At 47.9% G+C, this 14,116-nt stretch overlaps 7 protein-coding genes across 7 annotated transcripts in view; 3 read left to right on the top strand and 4 right to left on the bottom strand.

Moving 5' to 3' along the window:
• FOIG_11127 (arsenical-resistance protein) overlaps positions 1 to 533 on the bottom strand; it is a gene marked incomplete at both ends in the record, with an annotated part of 1,484 nt that extends 951 nt beyond the window's left edge. Inside the window, 2 exons of the mRNA XM_031211674.1 lie at positions 21 to 163; positions 224 to 533. Coding sequence (XP_031058858.1) covers positions 21 to 163; positions 224 to 533 — 453 coding nt within the window. The remainder of the gene's footprint in view (positions 1 to 20; positions 164 to 223) is intronic.
• A 569-nt stretch (positions 534 to 1,102) lies between these two features.
• FOIG_11126 (oxidoreductase) lies at positions 1,103 to 1,710 on the top strand (the record flags this gene model as incomplete). The annotated part of the gene is made up of 3 exons (XM_031211673.1): positions 1,103 to 1,270; positions 1,349 to 1,463; positions 1,529 to 1,710. 3 exons carry the CDS (start codon positions 1,103 to 1,105, stop codon positions 1,708 to 1,710), a joined length of 465 nt encoding a protein of 154 aa, XP_031058857.1.
• A 248-nt stretch (positions 1,711 to 1,958) lies between these two features.
• On the bottom strand, positions 1,959 to 4,179 carry FOIG_11125 (uncharacterized protein; the record flags this gene model as incomplete). Its single annotated transcript, XM_031211672.1, has 10 exons — positions 1,959 to 2,318; positions 2,370 to 2,526; positions 2,573 to 2,610; positions 2,659 to 2,736; positions 2,784 to 2,889; positions 2,941 to 3,186; positions 3,238 to 3,356; positions 3,407 to 3,502; positions 3,552 to 3,919; positions 3,969 to 4,179. The coding sequence occupies 10 exons, from the start codon at positions 4,177 to 4,179 to the stop codon at positions 1,959 to 1,961; spliced, it is 1,779 nt and encodes a 592-aa protein (XP_031058856.1).
• A 671-nt stretch (positions 4,180 to 4,850) lies between these two features.
• Positions 4,851 to 6,241, top strand: FOIG_11124 (uncharacterized protein; the record flags this gene model as incomplete). The annotated part of the gene is made up of 2 exons (XM_031211671.1): positions 4,851 to 5,733; positions 5,793 to 6,241. The coding sequence occupies 2 exons, from the start codon at positions 4,851 to 4,853 to the stop codon at positions 6,239 to 6,241; spliced, it is 1,332 nt and encodes a 443-aa protein (XP_031058855.1).
• Positions 6,242 to 8,654: 2,413 nt separating this feature from the next.
• FOIG_11123 (uncharacterized protein) lies at positions 8,655 to 9,029 on the bottom strand (the record flags this gene model as incomplete). The annotated part of the gene is made up of 1 exon (XM_031211670.1): positions 8,655 to 9,029. The coding sequence occupies one exon, from the start codon at positions 9,027 to 9,029 to the stop codon at positions 8,655 to 8,657; it is 375 nt and encodes a 124-aa protein (XP_031058854.1).
• A 1,288-nt stretch (positions 9,030 to 10,317) lies between these two features.
• FOIG_11122 (uncharacterized protein) lies at positions 10,318 to 11,151 on the top strand (the record flags this gene model as incomplete). The annotated part of the gene is made up of 2 exons (XM_031211669.1): positions 10,318 to 10,436; positions 10,494 to 11,151. The coding sequence occupies 2 exons, from the start codon at positions 10,318 to 10,320 to the stop codon at positions 11,149 to 11,151; spliced, it is 777 nt and encodes a 258-aa protein (XP_031058853.1).
• Positions 11,152 to 11,397: 246 nt separating this feature from the next.
• Positions 11,398 to 12,955, bottom strand: FOIG_11121 (uncharacterized protein; the record flags this gene model as incomplete). Its single annotated transcript, XM_031211668.1, has 2 exons — positions 11,398 to 12,781; positions 12,834 to 12,955. 2 exons carry the CDS (start codon positions 12,953 to 12,955, stop codon positions 11,398 to 11,400), a joined length of 1,506 nt encoding a protein of 501 aa, XP_031058852.1.
• Positions 12,956 to 14,116: the final 1,161 nt, after the last annotated feature.

Here is a 14,116-nt window from a genome sequence, read left to right as displayed (position 1 = left end):
GGGGGGGGGAAGGAATTTACCATGAGGAATGGAGCAATGATCCAGTTGATGAAGATGCTAAAGCAGATCTGCTTCCACATATCCCGGTGGGAAAAGAGCTCGTGGAGCGATTCATATCGCACTTTGCAGAGGATAGGATACATCATAACGAGTAAACCGACAGCTGGCCCAAGGGTCAGTTTCAAGGATCAACAGTTGAAGACTTTGAGGAGAGGAAATATACCAATAGGCAGCGAAACACCGACAAACTTGCCCTTCTGCAAGGCTGGACCCGTCTCAGGGACAAAGTTTCCCAAGACTATACCAATGGCCATGGCCAGGAATATCCAGATGGCCAGGTAGCGATCCAGAATACCTAGTCCCTTGAGGGCGGACAGTTGTTGCTTCTCTTGCGGCTCGTGGCTCACGCTCGCAGCTGTGGCCTCGGGCTCTTGGCCAGCCTGTCTAGTGCTCCCATTGCTTGAGTCTGCGCGAGGTGTATTAGAAGGCTTGGGCTCGTGGCTGCTCAGCCCGTTGTTCATCTCCTGTGTCATGATGAAGGCGGGCGGTAGACTGTGCGTGGTGGTTGAGTGTGGCTCTGGGACCAGCAGCCGCCGTAGATTCGAGCATCATCTTATATGTGAATTTTCGCCGCGTCCATGCGATTCTCCATGTTGATGCAAGTCGTGAAGCACAAGAACAATCGCTGCTGGAAAACCGCGTTGGGCCAATCGCAGCGTCGGCCTGACACAGTCCCTGCTAGTTGAATTTGCCTAGTGGAGTTGCAGAAACTGACACCTGAGTCTCTGTAATCTGTCATCCATTCCAAAGCCAATTGACCAATCACGCTTCGGGTCTGACACAGTCCCAAGACAAGAACGCTACCTAATCTTAGCCCCGAGTTGTACCTGGTTTCCACTGGGTATGACACAGTCCCGACCATGTCTGAGTGCGTGGAGATTGCCTGTGGCCTTCTGCACTTAGTCAAAGGGCTGTATGCTCGGAAACACCGTCCCCCCCCCTCCAAAATGCGATGAACCTCACAACATATCTCGGATTCCTAACGATTCGTCCTCGCTCCCATTTCGCCTTCCAAAAGGTCAAACGCGTCTGCTCGTCCAAGATGGCCTCTACCGATGCCGCCACGCCTTGGCACGCCGCCTACCCTCCTCCGCTCAACAAGACCCCCGCTGCCATGACACGCCAGGCGGTCTTAGAGATGATGAAGGACAGCAAGAACATCGCCGGCAAGGATTACGTTCTCATTGATCTCCGCCGTGCAGATCGCGAGGTAGCACCTATATTCCGCAGTTTCTGAAATTCACAAGACATTTAATAAGAGCACATACTCATCCATTCTGTCATCCAGGGCGGTACCATTCGCGGATCCATCAATCTGCCGGCACAGAGCCTCTACCCGATGATAGAAACCCTATACACCATGTTCAAATCGGCAGGGGTTCAAAAGATCATCTGGTATTGCTGTACATCTTGGTCCATCCCTTCCCAGATCGAAGCATCAATGAAACGGACGTACTAACCCCTCCAGCATCCTCTCGCGGCCGGGGCACGCGCGCCGCTGGGTGGTTCCAGGATCGTATCGACAAGCAAGGAGATAGCCATATGGAGAGCGCGATTCTGTTTGAAGGCATTACCGGTTGGGCCAAAGCCGGTGGCGAGTTCGTTGAGTGGATGGATGAGTACGACTCGACTGTCTGGAATAGCAAATAGCCAGTATCATGGAGTAGTTGGACCTGACGGCCGAAGATCATCGAACCACGGCAGCTTGGACTAATAGCAGGGCTGTGACTTGCTATGCAGGCAGGACGAATATTTGCGCCAGAAGTTACATAGTCTAATAAACATACAAGAACCTGATGCTGATAGCAAGCTGTCATCCCAGACGAGGCAAAGCCTGCCTCTGCCTAACTTAACCTCTTAGTCTTCTTGCTATGCCTCTGCTCGCACCGTCTTTACTACTAATAAGTCGCATAAACTGAACCCACTTCCTTGCCATCATACTCAAGCCAAAACTTCATCGCGGCCTCTTTTGTCGAAATCACCAGTACAAAATCAATTTGCAGCCATTCTCTCCCATCAATGCCAACCCGGCCTTTGAAAAGCGATTTATCAACTGAGCGTAGATCGCTCGTCAGAGTGCAGCTGGTCTTGACATCGCTTGTAGGATGCTGCGGCGCCAGTACCGCCTCTGACATCGAAAGCTTTTCTCGAAACACAAGATCACTGTCGGAGTGAGCCTTTGGAATATTCCGGGAGAAGGTGCTCCGGATATCTTGATCGCGTTTAAGGTTTTCTCCTTTGAGAATATACCATTTCATCTGAATGTACAGTCAGTAGCCACTTCACTATAGATTCTGGAGTTCACTTACTCTGGCCGTCAGAAGCCTGCCATCGATTTCATCAACAAACGTTGGCCGTCCTTTGTCGGTTGCGGGTTCGTAGGGAATGCGGAAAACTACACCATAGTGACGAGGAGCCTTGGTTGAGACGACATTTGCATAAGACAAGCGGCTAAGGGCTGCGCCTCTAGTAGATTGTCAGAACAGTTCCTTCATCACTCGACAACACTCACTTTACAATGGCCGCCCACGCATCGTCCGGCTGAATGACCTAGTGCTGTCAACATTTGTAACTCGCTCTGGTTTCGCAAGTTCCTACTTGGATATCTGGGTTCGCTCTCCCAATCCGAGTTTTGAGGTATTGGCTTGCACCAAAACCACCGACAAGAACGATTCCCTAGAGTCAATAGTCAGCATAGAAGTGTAAAATGTCGCCAAACTCACATTTACGGGCTTTCCAGGTCGTTTCAGCTTGGCTCCTTGAACTTGCTCATTCACCAAGCGAATTATGTCTGCAATTAAGGGCTCGAATATGTCTTGCACCGCCTCACTATGGTACCTTAGTCAGACTTTCAACAATTGAGCGTTGATAAAGACTTACCCAGACATGTACCAAGTATCTCTTCGAAGGCCCTCATCATCATCATCGTCAAGATAAGCGCCTGGGAAGTTGACAATGTATTCGTCCTCCAAATCGCCGTTGAACGCTGTCTTGATGTTCTGGTCGAACTGACGGTCGGCATGTGGCCAAGCTTCGTGATTCTTCAGGCGGAACCACTCTTCGTCGCCAATCAGGTTCTGGACAGCTTCCGCAAAACGCCGATTAAGACCCAGGGATCCTGACATACTCCCTGGAGCTTGTTAGGTCTGTTTAATACCTTAGGGAAGTCAGATTTACTTACCTATGCCAGGAACCACTTCTGCGAGGTCAAGAGATGGCTGTGTTGAGACAACTTCATACGAGATCAAGTCGACAGTGCCACCTCCCGCGTCGCAAACGACAAAACAATCTCCCTCCTTGCTTGGTTAGCCCAGGGTCCTATTAATAAGTGGTTTCTAATACTTACAACCAATGCTCGCTCTTGACTCATAAAGGTGTAGAGTGCTGCGGCCTCTGGCTCATTGATTACAGCCACTGGGAAAATACCTGCCTTTTTCGCAGCCTGAAATGTGTCAGGATCGGGTATCATATCAAGTTCTAGGTTTGCATACCTGCATGGTACTTTCCTTGGCCATGTCTGACCAAACAGCTGGTACACTCAAAACAAAGTCTTTCTGGCAAAGATCAAGATAGTCTCTTGGCATTCTAGACGCGATCTTCTCCAGGGCATGGTTGTACATAGCACCCATGAAGTCCGCTGCTACATCAATAACATCTTTTGGAAGTCTTTTGATATCACTCTTGTAGTTACTAAACGGAAGATAAGAAGGTCTTGTTTGCTGCGGGTCAAGTAGAAGCTTGACACCTCGAACATGGCCGTCACGCCAGGTGACTTGCCCTCCCCACTTGAACTTTGTACTGTCACCTGGATCATACAAGATGGCAGTGGGCACTTTGGGCTGTGTGCGGCCCTCCAGTCCTGAAGGAAGTCAGTCTAGGCTAATACAGTAAGGTGTAATCCCACGTACCCAACCAGTCGACTACTGGTTTGACATCGGGCTTTTCGGACGAGTTGCAAAAACAGTAAGCAACGCCTGAATAGGTTGTCCCGAAGTCAAGGGCAATAATGATTCTGTCCTTGGTGTCTGGCGTTGTAGTAGCTGAACCACTGGTAAGATTTTGGACAGCGAAGGGGTTGTCCACCGAATACCGAGTGGAACGAGTAAATTTGAATGCCATGTTAGAATACACTTTGGGAAATATAAGCAATAGATTGTTCTGTTTGACGTATCTCGCAGGAGAGGTCAAAGGGCTACCCGTCTTGATATAAAACCAGACCGATAGCGGGGAAGGTATGAGGAGAATACTGATGGCGAAGTCTAAAAATGCCAGCTGCGACTAAGTGTTTGACGATTGTTGAACATGAAACTCTGTGGAGGGCTGTGTAGGCTGGATATTGCTGAGTTGTCTGGCGTTGGTCAGCACCATCACCTTCTTTAACCAATACCTATAGCTCGCAATGCTCCATGATGACCAACAGAACATAGCCCCAGGCTTAATTTATCCATTTGCAACATTTATTCAAGAGGTATGCCTTGCATGGCCGCATTGAATCAGCCTTCTCCTGTCGTGTTCCCCGCATAAGCGCTCAACACAGACAACCGGCCAAGAATCGGCCACACCCGATACATTCTACGACACCACCTTTATCTACACCATGGTCGCTCCGTACGGTATCTCTGCATGCCTCAGCAAGTAATTACGATCTGGCTTTTTATTTAGATACATCCAAGTCAACCCGTACAGCACTCGTTGTCTCACTAACAGATATCGGTATCTTCAGCGACTTACCGCTGTCTTTTGAAAGAATTTATACTCTCATACTAAAGCCTTTTATCTGCTATCATAAAATGTCTTTCATGGAATCCATCCGACAAGAGTTTAGGAACTATCGGTCCCCAGCTCATTTGACAAACATCCGGGGGCGGAAATCCCGAATGAAGGTCGAGAATTTCAACGGCACTGGAGGCGATGAGGTGGAATGGGAAATAGCACATATCCCTAATGACACGTCCCAAATTCTCGATCAACTGCGTTCGGAACTACGAACAGACTGGGATCGTGGCCTCGTTTCAGTCACCAATAGGATGAACGCCGGACACCAAAAGTGTTTGCATGCCCTGACAGACCATATCGAGCAGACCATTCGAAGAACAATTGAGGAATATCTGGTTGGCCAACAAGATGACGTCCAGCCACTTCCTTCACGTCGAGCATCTCCTGAACCCTCAGATTCTCAGCTGTTGCTGGAGTCCGCTGAGCCAGAACATAAGACCCAGGTTGAAGACCTAACAGCAATGCTGCAGAGAACACAGGCAGAGCTCGAGAATGTGAAGTCTCGATTGAAGGCATCAGAAGATCGAGCGGATCAACTCCGCAGCATCATTGTACCTCGTGACGAGGAACCCATGCTCGACAGTGAGATACAAAAGGTATTCTCAGAAATTCGCACAGCGACTCAATGGGTGGCTGAAAGGCTCTTTTCGAAATCAAGGAAATATCTAGAGCCCACAACAATCGATAGTGCCGCCTTCTTCGAGGAGATCGAGAGCCTTGCCCCGGAATGTCGACAGGACGCCATTCACGCGCATCTATCCACGCTGATTAGACAACGGTTTTTCCCCAACAGCGTCGGTGATTCCAAGATCAGTGGGAAATATGAGAATCTTCAGAAATTACTTGTAGCAACAGAGCGTGATATGATGGATGCCGTTGCAGCTCGTCACCCTAAAGGTACAGCCTCCCTCTGAAGCGCCAAAGGTTCGCTTCGTCACTAACAATCCTACTATCAGGCACCGCTGGTGGAGAAATGGCCAATTGGACTCGTGTCACGTTCAAATGCCTAGATCTTCTCGTTGATAGATCTGATGAGGCAGACTCATATGCAGTACATCTTGAGCAGTTCTTCAAACCAGCAGAGACAGATGACGTAAAGTCCCAGAACATCGGCAGGAAAAAGCTCAAGGTCCTTTGCGAAAAGGCTAACGAGTTTGGCATCCTCCTGCGACGCTCCGAGCACACCTTTCAGGTTTTCACCATCAAAAAAGACGTCGCTTTCAAAGATTGCGAGAAGAAGGTTGAAGAATTGAGATGCAATAGAAGCAGAACTATCATTGGGGTGAAAGTTGTTGACTGTTGCTTATATGGTGGATTGAAGAAGATTTCAAGGGAATACCCCAGTAAGGCGATTTATCTGGAGCGAGCACAGGTTTCAACGAGGTTTATTGTACCAGATAATTAGTTCTTTACCGAAAACGAGTTACTGTGGAAGGAATAGATTGTTAGACTGATTTTTACGACTTTATAGATCACATGCGAAGGTATGCTCACCGGTGCTTAGATGCTCTGTACTGCATTCAATAAATCTCTTAGCATCCTTAAACCCTCAAAGAATGGCGACTTAGTCCAGGCGTTTGAGCCTATGAGGAGGGTAGATCAAAATGCTAAGCTCCTTGCCAATGCGTCTTATTTGCGTACCATACATAACACATAGGTCGAAAGTCCAATGTTCAAGGTGAATAACTCAAGCTTGATTATGTTGGGTGACAGAGATGGACATGTTCCATGACTCAGGCTGACCAATTGCTGGGAAGCTGACTTGGTCGACGAATGGGCTATGCAACATGTGGCAACATTGCGAGATTATTTATATTTGAAGATATACATCATGTGTTCGAAAAAGGAAAAAAGAAAGTTTCAAAGACGAATTAGTTTTCAGCTGTGGCAGCATGTGTGTGTTCTGATATGTCGGCCGTGGTCCGTTTCAAATTTCAACTGGACCAACAAATACCTCATTTCGTCAGCCTGCGACCACACGGCATGTCCCCACGATATAAACAATCATTTAACTCAACCAATCATGAATTTATGATTTCTCACTGGCTACCTCCTATAGGTCCCCGAGAATTGCGTTTTCTGACTGCACTCCTTACGCGTCTCGGCAACTTTGACTTTAAGCGCCGACCCTGCTTGACCGCTTGCCATCTCGCTGTTTCGTAGCTATCTCGATATAGCCATTCCTATGCGTAGTTCTCAGGTCTGCCAGTTCCATTAGCATGAGATATATGTGATGGCCTGGGAGAGGTCCGACCGCCCAGCCGATAGTGCCGTAATGGACGCGTAGAATTGCATACTTATCTCGACTGTTGTTGGTCTTCTGACACCGAGGCACTGTTTCCTTCCCTTTCTGTTGGTATTTTTCTAGTTCCTTTTATGCTTGTCTGCATTAACCAGAGGTCCTAGAAGGAGGAATATAATATTTAGACGGATAGTAAGTATACTATTAGTTAAAGCTATTATTATATTAATAATTAATTGCTAATATATATTAACAGGATAATAGCATAGAGCTGGTGGCTGGCGATAAGCAGAACCTCTATATTAAGAACCTGAATTAATTCGTAGGCAGTATTAATTTAGAATTTTAACGAGTCTCCACGTCAGCGCTCAGTGACTTCAGCTCACGTTGTTTATCTGTCTGGTTTACGCAGGGTCTTGAGTGGCACAGTCTGGTCCAGGTTGTTTCCATCAGGCCACGACGCATACCTGGTAGGGTCGAACCTACAGACAGTTCAAAGGAAAAGCATGGCAGGACCACGTATAGAGCCATAACAAGCCCTTCCGTCCCAATTGTATATGCCAGTACTGGACTTGGGTCAAGCGCTAAGTGCCAGAGACGTCCCACTTTGCCTTCACTGGGAGACTGATGAATGTACACAGTAGTAAGATGGGTTCATCAACTCAGTATCTTACATATCAACACATCCCATACTATTATACTCGAGAGAACTATCAGACCACGGTTAAGGGAGCGATATCCAGATCCGAAACAACGCTAAGATATGCATATCAACAGTCTTAAGCTTAGCGTTCAGTTCTCCCTACTTCTCGGGGATAACAACTCTTTTAACCATCTCGGCGGCTTCAAGGGCTGCGAATGCCGCCATGTCGAAACCAAGTGAGCTTATTGCGCCAATGGCGACGCATGAGCAGAGATATGAGTGGCGTCTGCGGCGATGGGCTCGTAACGCAGTGCGGTTCCCATGTCAACGGCCGGCTTAACTTCACACGAAAGATACCATGATTAAGTGTAATCTGGAAAGTGACCTAAGTTCAGTGGAAAAGTCGCTGTTCAAAAGTCTTCCAAGAATTTCAAGCAATAGATAGGAAGAAACAGTGCCAGGTTAAGTACAATCTTGTTATTTCTACCATAGAGGCTGGTCCAAGGTTCTGGTTGGAGTTCGACGAGGAGGAGGCTGGAGTAGTCCTGGCGATGTATGATTAGCCAGTCGTTTAAACCTTGATTTTCAAGCATGTACTCACTATAACGTAAAAGCTTTGAGATGCATATGCTTCCGCGACATTTGCCTGTATCTTCCAATATCAAGCATGCAATAGTCTCTTTCCGACTCTTCAAAGTGCGCTTCGATTGATGTGTAACCTTAGTCGAACCGACAGGTCTTGCCATCCTTCGTTATGCTCAATATGTACCTGTACATGACCCCATCCCTCCACGCCTTGAAGCATGTTCTTGATATCAGCGACGACCTCATGCCAACCTGTCTCGTCCGAATCAGAGTCCACTGAGATATGGATTGTAAGAGGATTGTCTTTGGGATCTGGAATCACTCCACAATGGAAGAGAGCAAGAAGTGTCAAGCAATCTTTAGTTGCTTGGAAGGACTGGGGGCAGTCATGGACTTCAGCACGGACCCAATCCCAGGTGCCCTGGAGGGAGGCGTTCTTAGAGGACCTAAATAAATTGGCCCTTCAAGTTCCATAGTGATGATCTCGACATGAATATCGCCTTCTCTGATCGAGGATGCTTTGGACAACTCAGCCAGACTCACAATCATCTCTTGCACGGCTTTCTCCCAGATGGGTGTCTTTTCGGAAGACCATGGTGCAACGATTAGGAGGGTTGGTGTTCCACTTCGCATTTTGAACTGAATCTGATCGTCCATATCTTGGATGGACAGAACCTTATGCTTCTTGGCGATGGTATGTGCGTTTTGAAGAATATGTTGCATATGGGGCGGGGAGACTAGCATCTGAGATCTCTAGAGGCAGTATACGAAGCTTTGGCCAAGCGACTCGCTTCACACCCGACAATGACTCGTGGTTCAGTACTCGCTGGGGTTGAACCTGTTGACGCCATTGTTAATGACCTACGAATGAAGTGGATAGCTGATCTTGTGAGAGTCGATCGATTTCCGAAGTGAGGATGTTTGAAAAGGAAGAACGTATCAATGGTTGCGTCTACGGGCATTTTACACTCGTGGTGCAGTAGTTTATATGGTTTCGAAAGTCTTGAAGGTTTAGCAAAATCCTTATGCTTCTGGAGGCTGAACTTCAAGGGGAACTGCTTGCACGCCATTGAGTCACACCTACAAAAGGTGATCAACACGGTGATAGAGGGTTGGGTGGGAGGAGGGGTTGGAAGAAGTCTATATCCTTGACAAAAAGTCAAAGAGCAGAGCAGATTTGCCACCGAGAGGGAATTTATTCAGTCCACAAGGAGCAAGGGAACTTCTGGCTTTAAACCGAGGTACCAAGATTAGCTCGTCTACAGTATACGAAGTTATATTGAACTTATCTCAGTCTCCTTACCCTTGGTTAAGGATCCTAATTCTGCCTGCGTCCATCGCAGCCAAAAACACCTCATCAATCTTCACATCACCGCCACCTTGAAACTTCTGGCTCTTCAGCCCGATGCTCTAGAAGTTTGGACTCCGGCTCAGGTAGAGCTCATTCCATTCCCCCAGCTCCTGCACGACGACCGACATCGAGTTTATTAGATATCTGGTTTGAGTCCACTGGTGGCATAAAAGAGAATGGCATTGCACAATGTGGCCTTGTTAATTTCCGATCAAACTTTAACGATCATCGCAGGATCGTGGGGTAGATGATCTCCCCCACACGCTCTATAATAAGGAACGGAGAATCGTGGGGTATCTTCCGCTTGGGTCTTTTTGCATGCATTCCCGCCTTAGCCCGTTTCAAGTTGACTTATCCGCGTATAGCAAGACTGTAAACCTTCCATAACAAGGCTTAATTAAGTATTCGGATAGCTGATGTTACCTCCGCATAGCCAATTTAGGACTTTGCATGGATACCATCTATGCCGAGTTGCCGAGCTCGGCATTTGAAGTGGTCGCTCCGGATTCTAATTTTCCCACCTCTCTGCAGCTTAGTTATACCCAAGTAGAGCAGTAAAGCCGCCATTCTTGCTTGGTAGAAAGAAACTTAAAAAGAAGATGATGTTCGCAATGATCGAATCGTTGATTCTCGTGTCAACTTCCTTTAATCCTCTACAGTATGCGCTTCTCAACCATCCTCGGCTCGGTATTGCTTGCAGCGCCTATCCAGGCAGCAAAGCTACTGATCTGTTCTGATAGCACCACGGCAAACTATGCCACTGGAAACGCCCTACAGGGGTAAGTAATTCCATCTAAGCATAAGAACATTTCTTACTCACTCATTCATCATGATAGATGGGGCTTTTACATCCAAGACTACACGACCCTGACGGTTTCAAACCTTGCCAAGAATGGCCGCTCGACCAGGTCTTTTATCAACGAGGGCCTATGGAGCGACCTGTTGTCAAAGACGGCGTCAGGAGATTTCGTGGTTATTGAGATGGGCCACAACGACGACGGGGATCCCACTACATCTGACCGCGCTACCCTCCCAGGCACTGGCGAAGAAACTGTCACAGTCACCACAACGACAGGCAGTAAAGAAATCGTCCACACATTTGGCTGGTATCTGCGCAAGATGATCGCCGACCTCAAGGCCAAGGGAGCAACGCCTATCATTTCCGGTATGGTTAACCGCAACTACTGGACTGGTAACATCCTGCAGTCGAAGTGGCCTTTTGCGGACTACGCCGAAACTGTGGCCAAAGCGGCTGGAGTCGAATACATCAACCATACAAAGTACTCCGTGGCTTTGTTCCAGGCGATGGGTCCTACTAAGGCCAAAACGTACTATCCTAATGATAACACGCATACTAATTGGGACGGTGCGAAGTTGAACACACAGACTTTTGTTCAAGCTGTTAAGTACAAGTGTGGCGGGACTAGTGTGCTTAGGAAGTATCTGAATGCAGCTGGTAACGCTATCAAGAGCCCGGCTCAACAGTCATGCTAGTTTGGTTTGACGGAGACAATATCCAGGATGGGATGTCACATGTGGACTTGGAAATGAGTATTGTCCTCCTCACATGGCTCGCACGGAGTCAACCAGCACTTATGCTGTAGCAACTGGTCAGGCAATGTAGTATAACGACTAAATTGCAACCTAGGTGTTGTATTTTCAGTTGAAACCTATGGCTGGGAGCTTATGTTCGCCATACTGAAGCTTTTTAGCGTAGAAACATCTATATCAAGATAGCTTCTACAACTGATTCCTCACCCTTGTCCTCTTGACTCCGCCAGAGCCCTCTGTTTCTGCGGCATCTTCCAGCTCTCCTGACTTTTGCATCCTCCTGTTGTCATTCCAGTAGTAAAATATCATACCAGTTACAAGTACAATACTAGCCGCGTAGAGACACAAAATCTTCAGAAACCCATTGCGATAGTATGGCGCATCACTCTTCACAAAGATATTCTGTCCAGCGAGTCCTCCCACGTTTGAGCCCGCAACAGCCAGCGCAAGTCCGATACATCGGACCTGGGGATCAGCAGTATTGATGCTAAACCACGCATCGTTGAGACTCTGAGATACTGCCACTCCTGAACCCAGAAGTGTGAGGATAGCGTACTTCATCCAGACGTCGGAACTCCCAACAACAGCAAATTGAACACCCGAAAAGACAAGTGAATACACCCCACAAAGTAGGCATAGAGGTCCTCGAGACAATGTCTTGTCGCTGACCCACGATACGAGAATTGCCAATATGCACACGCCAAAGTTACTAACAGCTGCCAGGAAGCTCGCAGTAGATGCTCCGAAACCGAGGTTCTTGATGATTGTAGGCGTGTAGAATACTAAGCCGCCTTTGGGCGTGATGGAGATGGCGTTGATACCGAAATGGCCCCACATTGGAAAGCTGGTCAAGAGAATGCGCAGTGCAGTCTTGGGGCTGATGCCAGAGAGTTTCACGTGCTTGCGCGGATCATCGAGGATAACGCGCTTGGCCAGGATGTCCCTCTCTTCAGCGGTGAACAGGTCGAACCACTTGATACCTGCCAGCGGAAGCGTATTGGTTGTCGAACGAGGCATGATCAAGATGAAAACGAAGCCAACGGCCAGTGTGAAGAGACCGTCGATGATGAAAAGCCACTGCCATTTTTTCAAACCGCTCGTCTCTGGGATTTTGAAGATCAGGCCTGCGAGAAGTCCGCTTACACCGGCAGAGCAGTAATTCCCAACATACACAAGCGTAGCCCGCATAGCCATCTCTTTCCTCGTATAAAAAGACGCAAGAATCGTCAGCGCAGCAGCCAGGTATCCAGCTTCCCACATTCCCAGCAGGAATCGCGTGGTGTAGAATCCCGATTTGTTGTGAACAGCTGCTTGCGCCGTTGCAATCGTTCCCCAAGCCAAGATCTGAATAATGAGCCAAAGTGCAGGCCCGATTCGGGATAGAACCATGTTGAAGGGTATTTCGAATATTACGACGGCTGCGAGCATGAGCTGGTTTCCGGTGTTGACGTTATCGTTGTTTATGCCGAGATCTTCGGTGAAGGTTGTTGTCATGGCGTAGCCGACGTTTCCTCTGTCGAGTTGGAGGGCGAAAAGGCCGAGCATGAGCATGGGTAAGATGGTGAAGTCGATTCTGGTCAGACGTGTTAGTATCGGCACATGATATTGGGGGGAGATCGACGCACTTTCTTCTCAGCTTGACTTCAGCCTTGTCAGTCCAGTTACAGATAGGTAGTTGACTTTGTGACTCCTCCGCTCCTGTTTTTACAATGGAGCTGTCCACTTGGGGTTCATGTTGGGAAGTCATCTTGGCCATGTTCAGAGGCTGACAGGCAATTAATCAGGATGTTAGGCATGCAGGTTTTTGGGGGAACTTGGTGCTTTATAACGCACCAAGTTGGGGTCAAGTTGAGTACGAGTGGCTAGCTGAATGCCCCGCTCCACTGACGTGTTGAAGATCCATTAACCTGCCTTGAAATTGAGATGGCTGTTGAGGATCTGCACAATTGCAGTAATAAATGCACTGAATTGGGTTCAGTGCGTTATCTGATGGCCGGCTTGCGGCCCGGGCTAACTACTGTAAGCCAGTAAATTCATCTTCGGTATAGTGGTTGTGATCAGCCAATCACTGGCTGGGAGGAAAGCGGAGCAGGCCGATCTGTGGGACTCGGCGATCATTGATCATCGCTGCAGAGATCAATTTTCGGATACCCTACACGAGAGCATGCTCGACACTGCGAGGTCGCCCTCACTCTTCTCCGCGGCTCCTCAACAAGATACTTGAATGAGATCTGGAAGCGCTAAAGTACATATATCTTATAGTTATCAAGCGATAAAAAGATGATTCAGATGATTTGAGGTGGACTGTATCATCTTCAGAAAAGGGTCTACCAAGCTCGCTCCCCACTAGGATGTCGCGCCAATATGTTCCATTGTTTGTGTTTCTGACAAATGGAAAGTGACTGATGGACAATCATGAAGATAAAAATAAGGATCAAAGCGCGGAACGTGTGACTGAATGGTAACTTGCGTCTTTGTCTTTGAGTACAACCGTGTGAGCAAAGGACAATTTGATCTAAGCGGAGTCAATTCTGGAGTAGAGGCTTGTTGGTAACTACACAGGAAGGGTGCTTGCTCACACAAACATGATGTAAGCTAGGCTAATGAGATGAAAATGGAAGCCTTCGTATTCATAGTTTGCTTGACCAAGCATATCATAGCCAGGCTTCAGGCGCAAGCCAGATCAACAGATTGTTAGGAAATGCCGAAAGGGGTCCACTGCCGGTTGACGCAGATGCCCGGCAGTGTCAACAAGTGTGTGTAACACCAATCTGGTCTAGGCTTTAGCGAGGCTGCGTAACATGGCCAGGTGGAAAATCCTTTTCTGTTTTGCCATTTGCTTGAGGATTTCTCTTCCGCCTGAAAATTACTCCGCAGCTCATCTCGTTCTTGAACTCTTCATCTTCTC

Source organism: Fusarium odoratissimum, assembly GCF_000260195.1.
Source record: "Fusarium odoratissimum NRRL 54006 unplaced genomic scaffold supercont1.20, whole genome shotgun sequence".
Taxonomy (NCBI): Eukaryota; Fungi; Ascomycota; class Sordariomycetes; order Hypocreales; family Nectriaceae; genus Fusarium; species Fusarium odoratissimum.
Note: the sequence above shows the minus strand (reverse complement) of the source record. Positions and strands in the feature narration are given on the sequence as shown.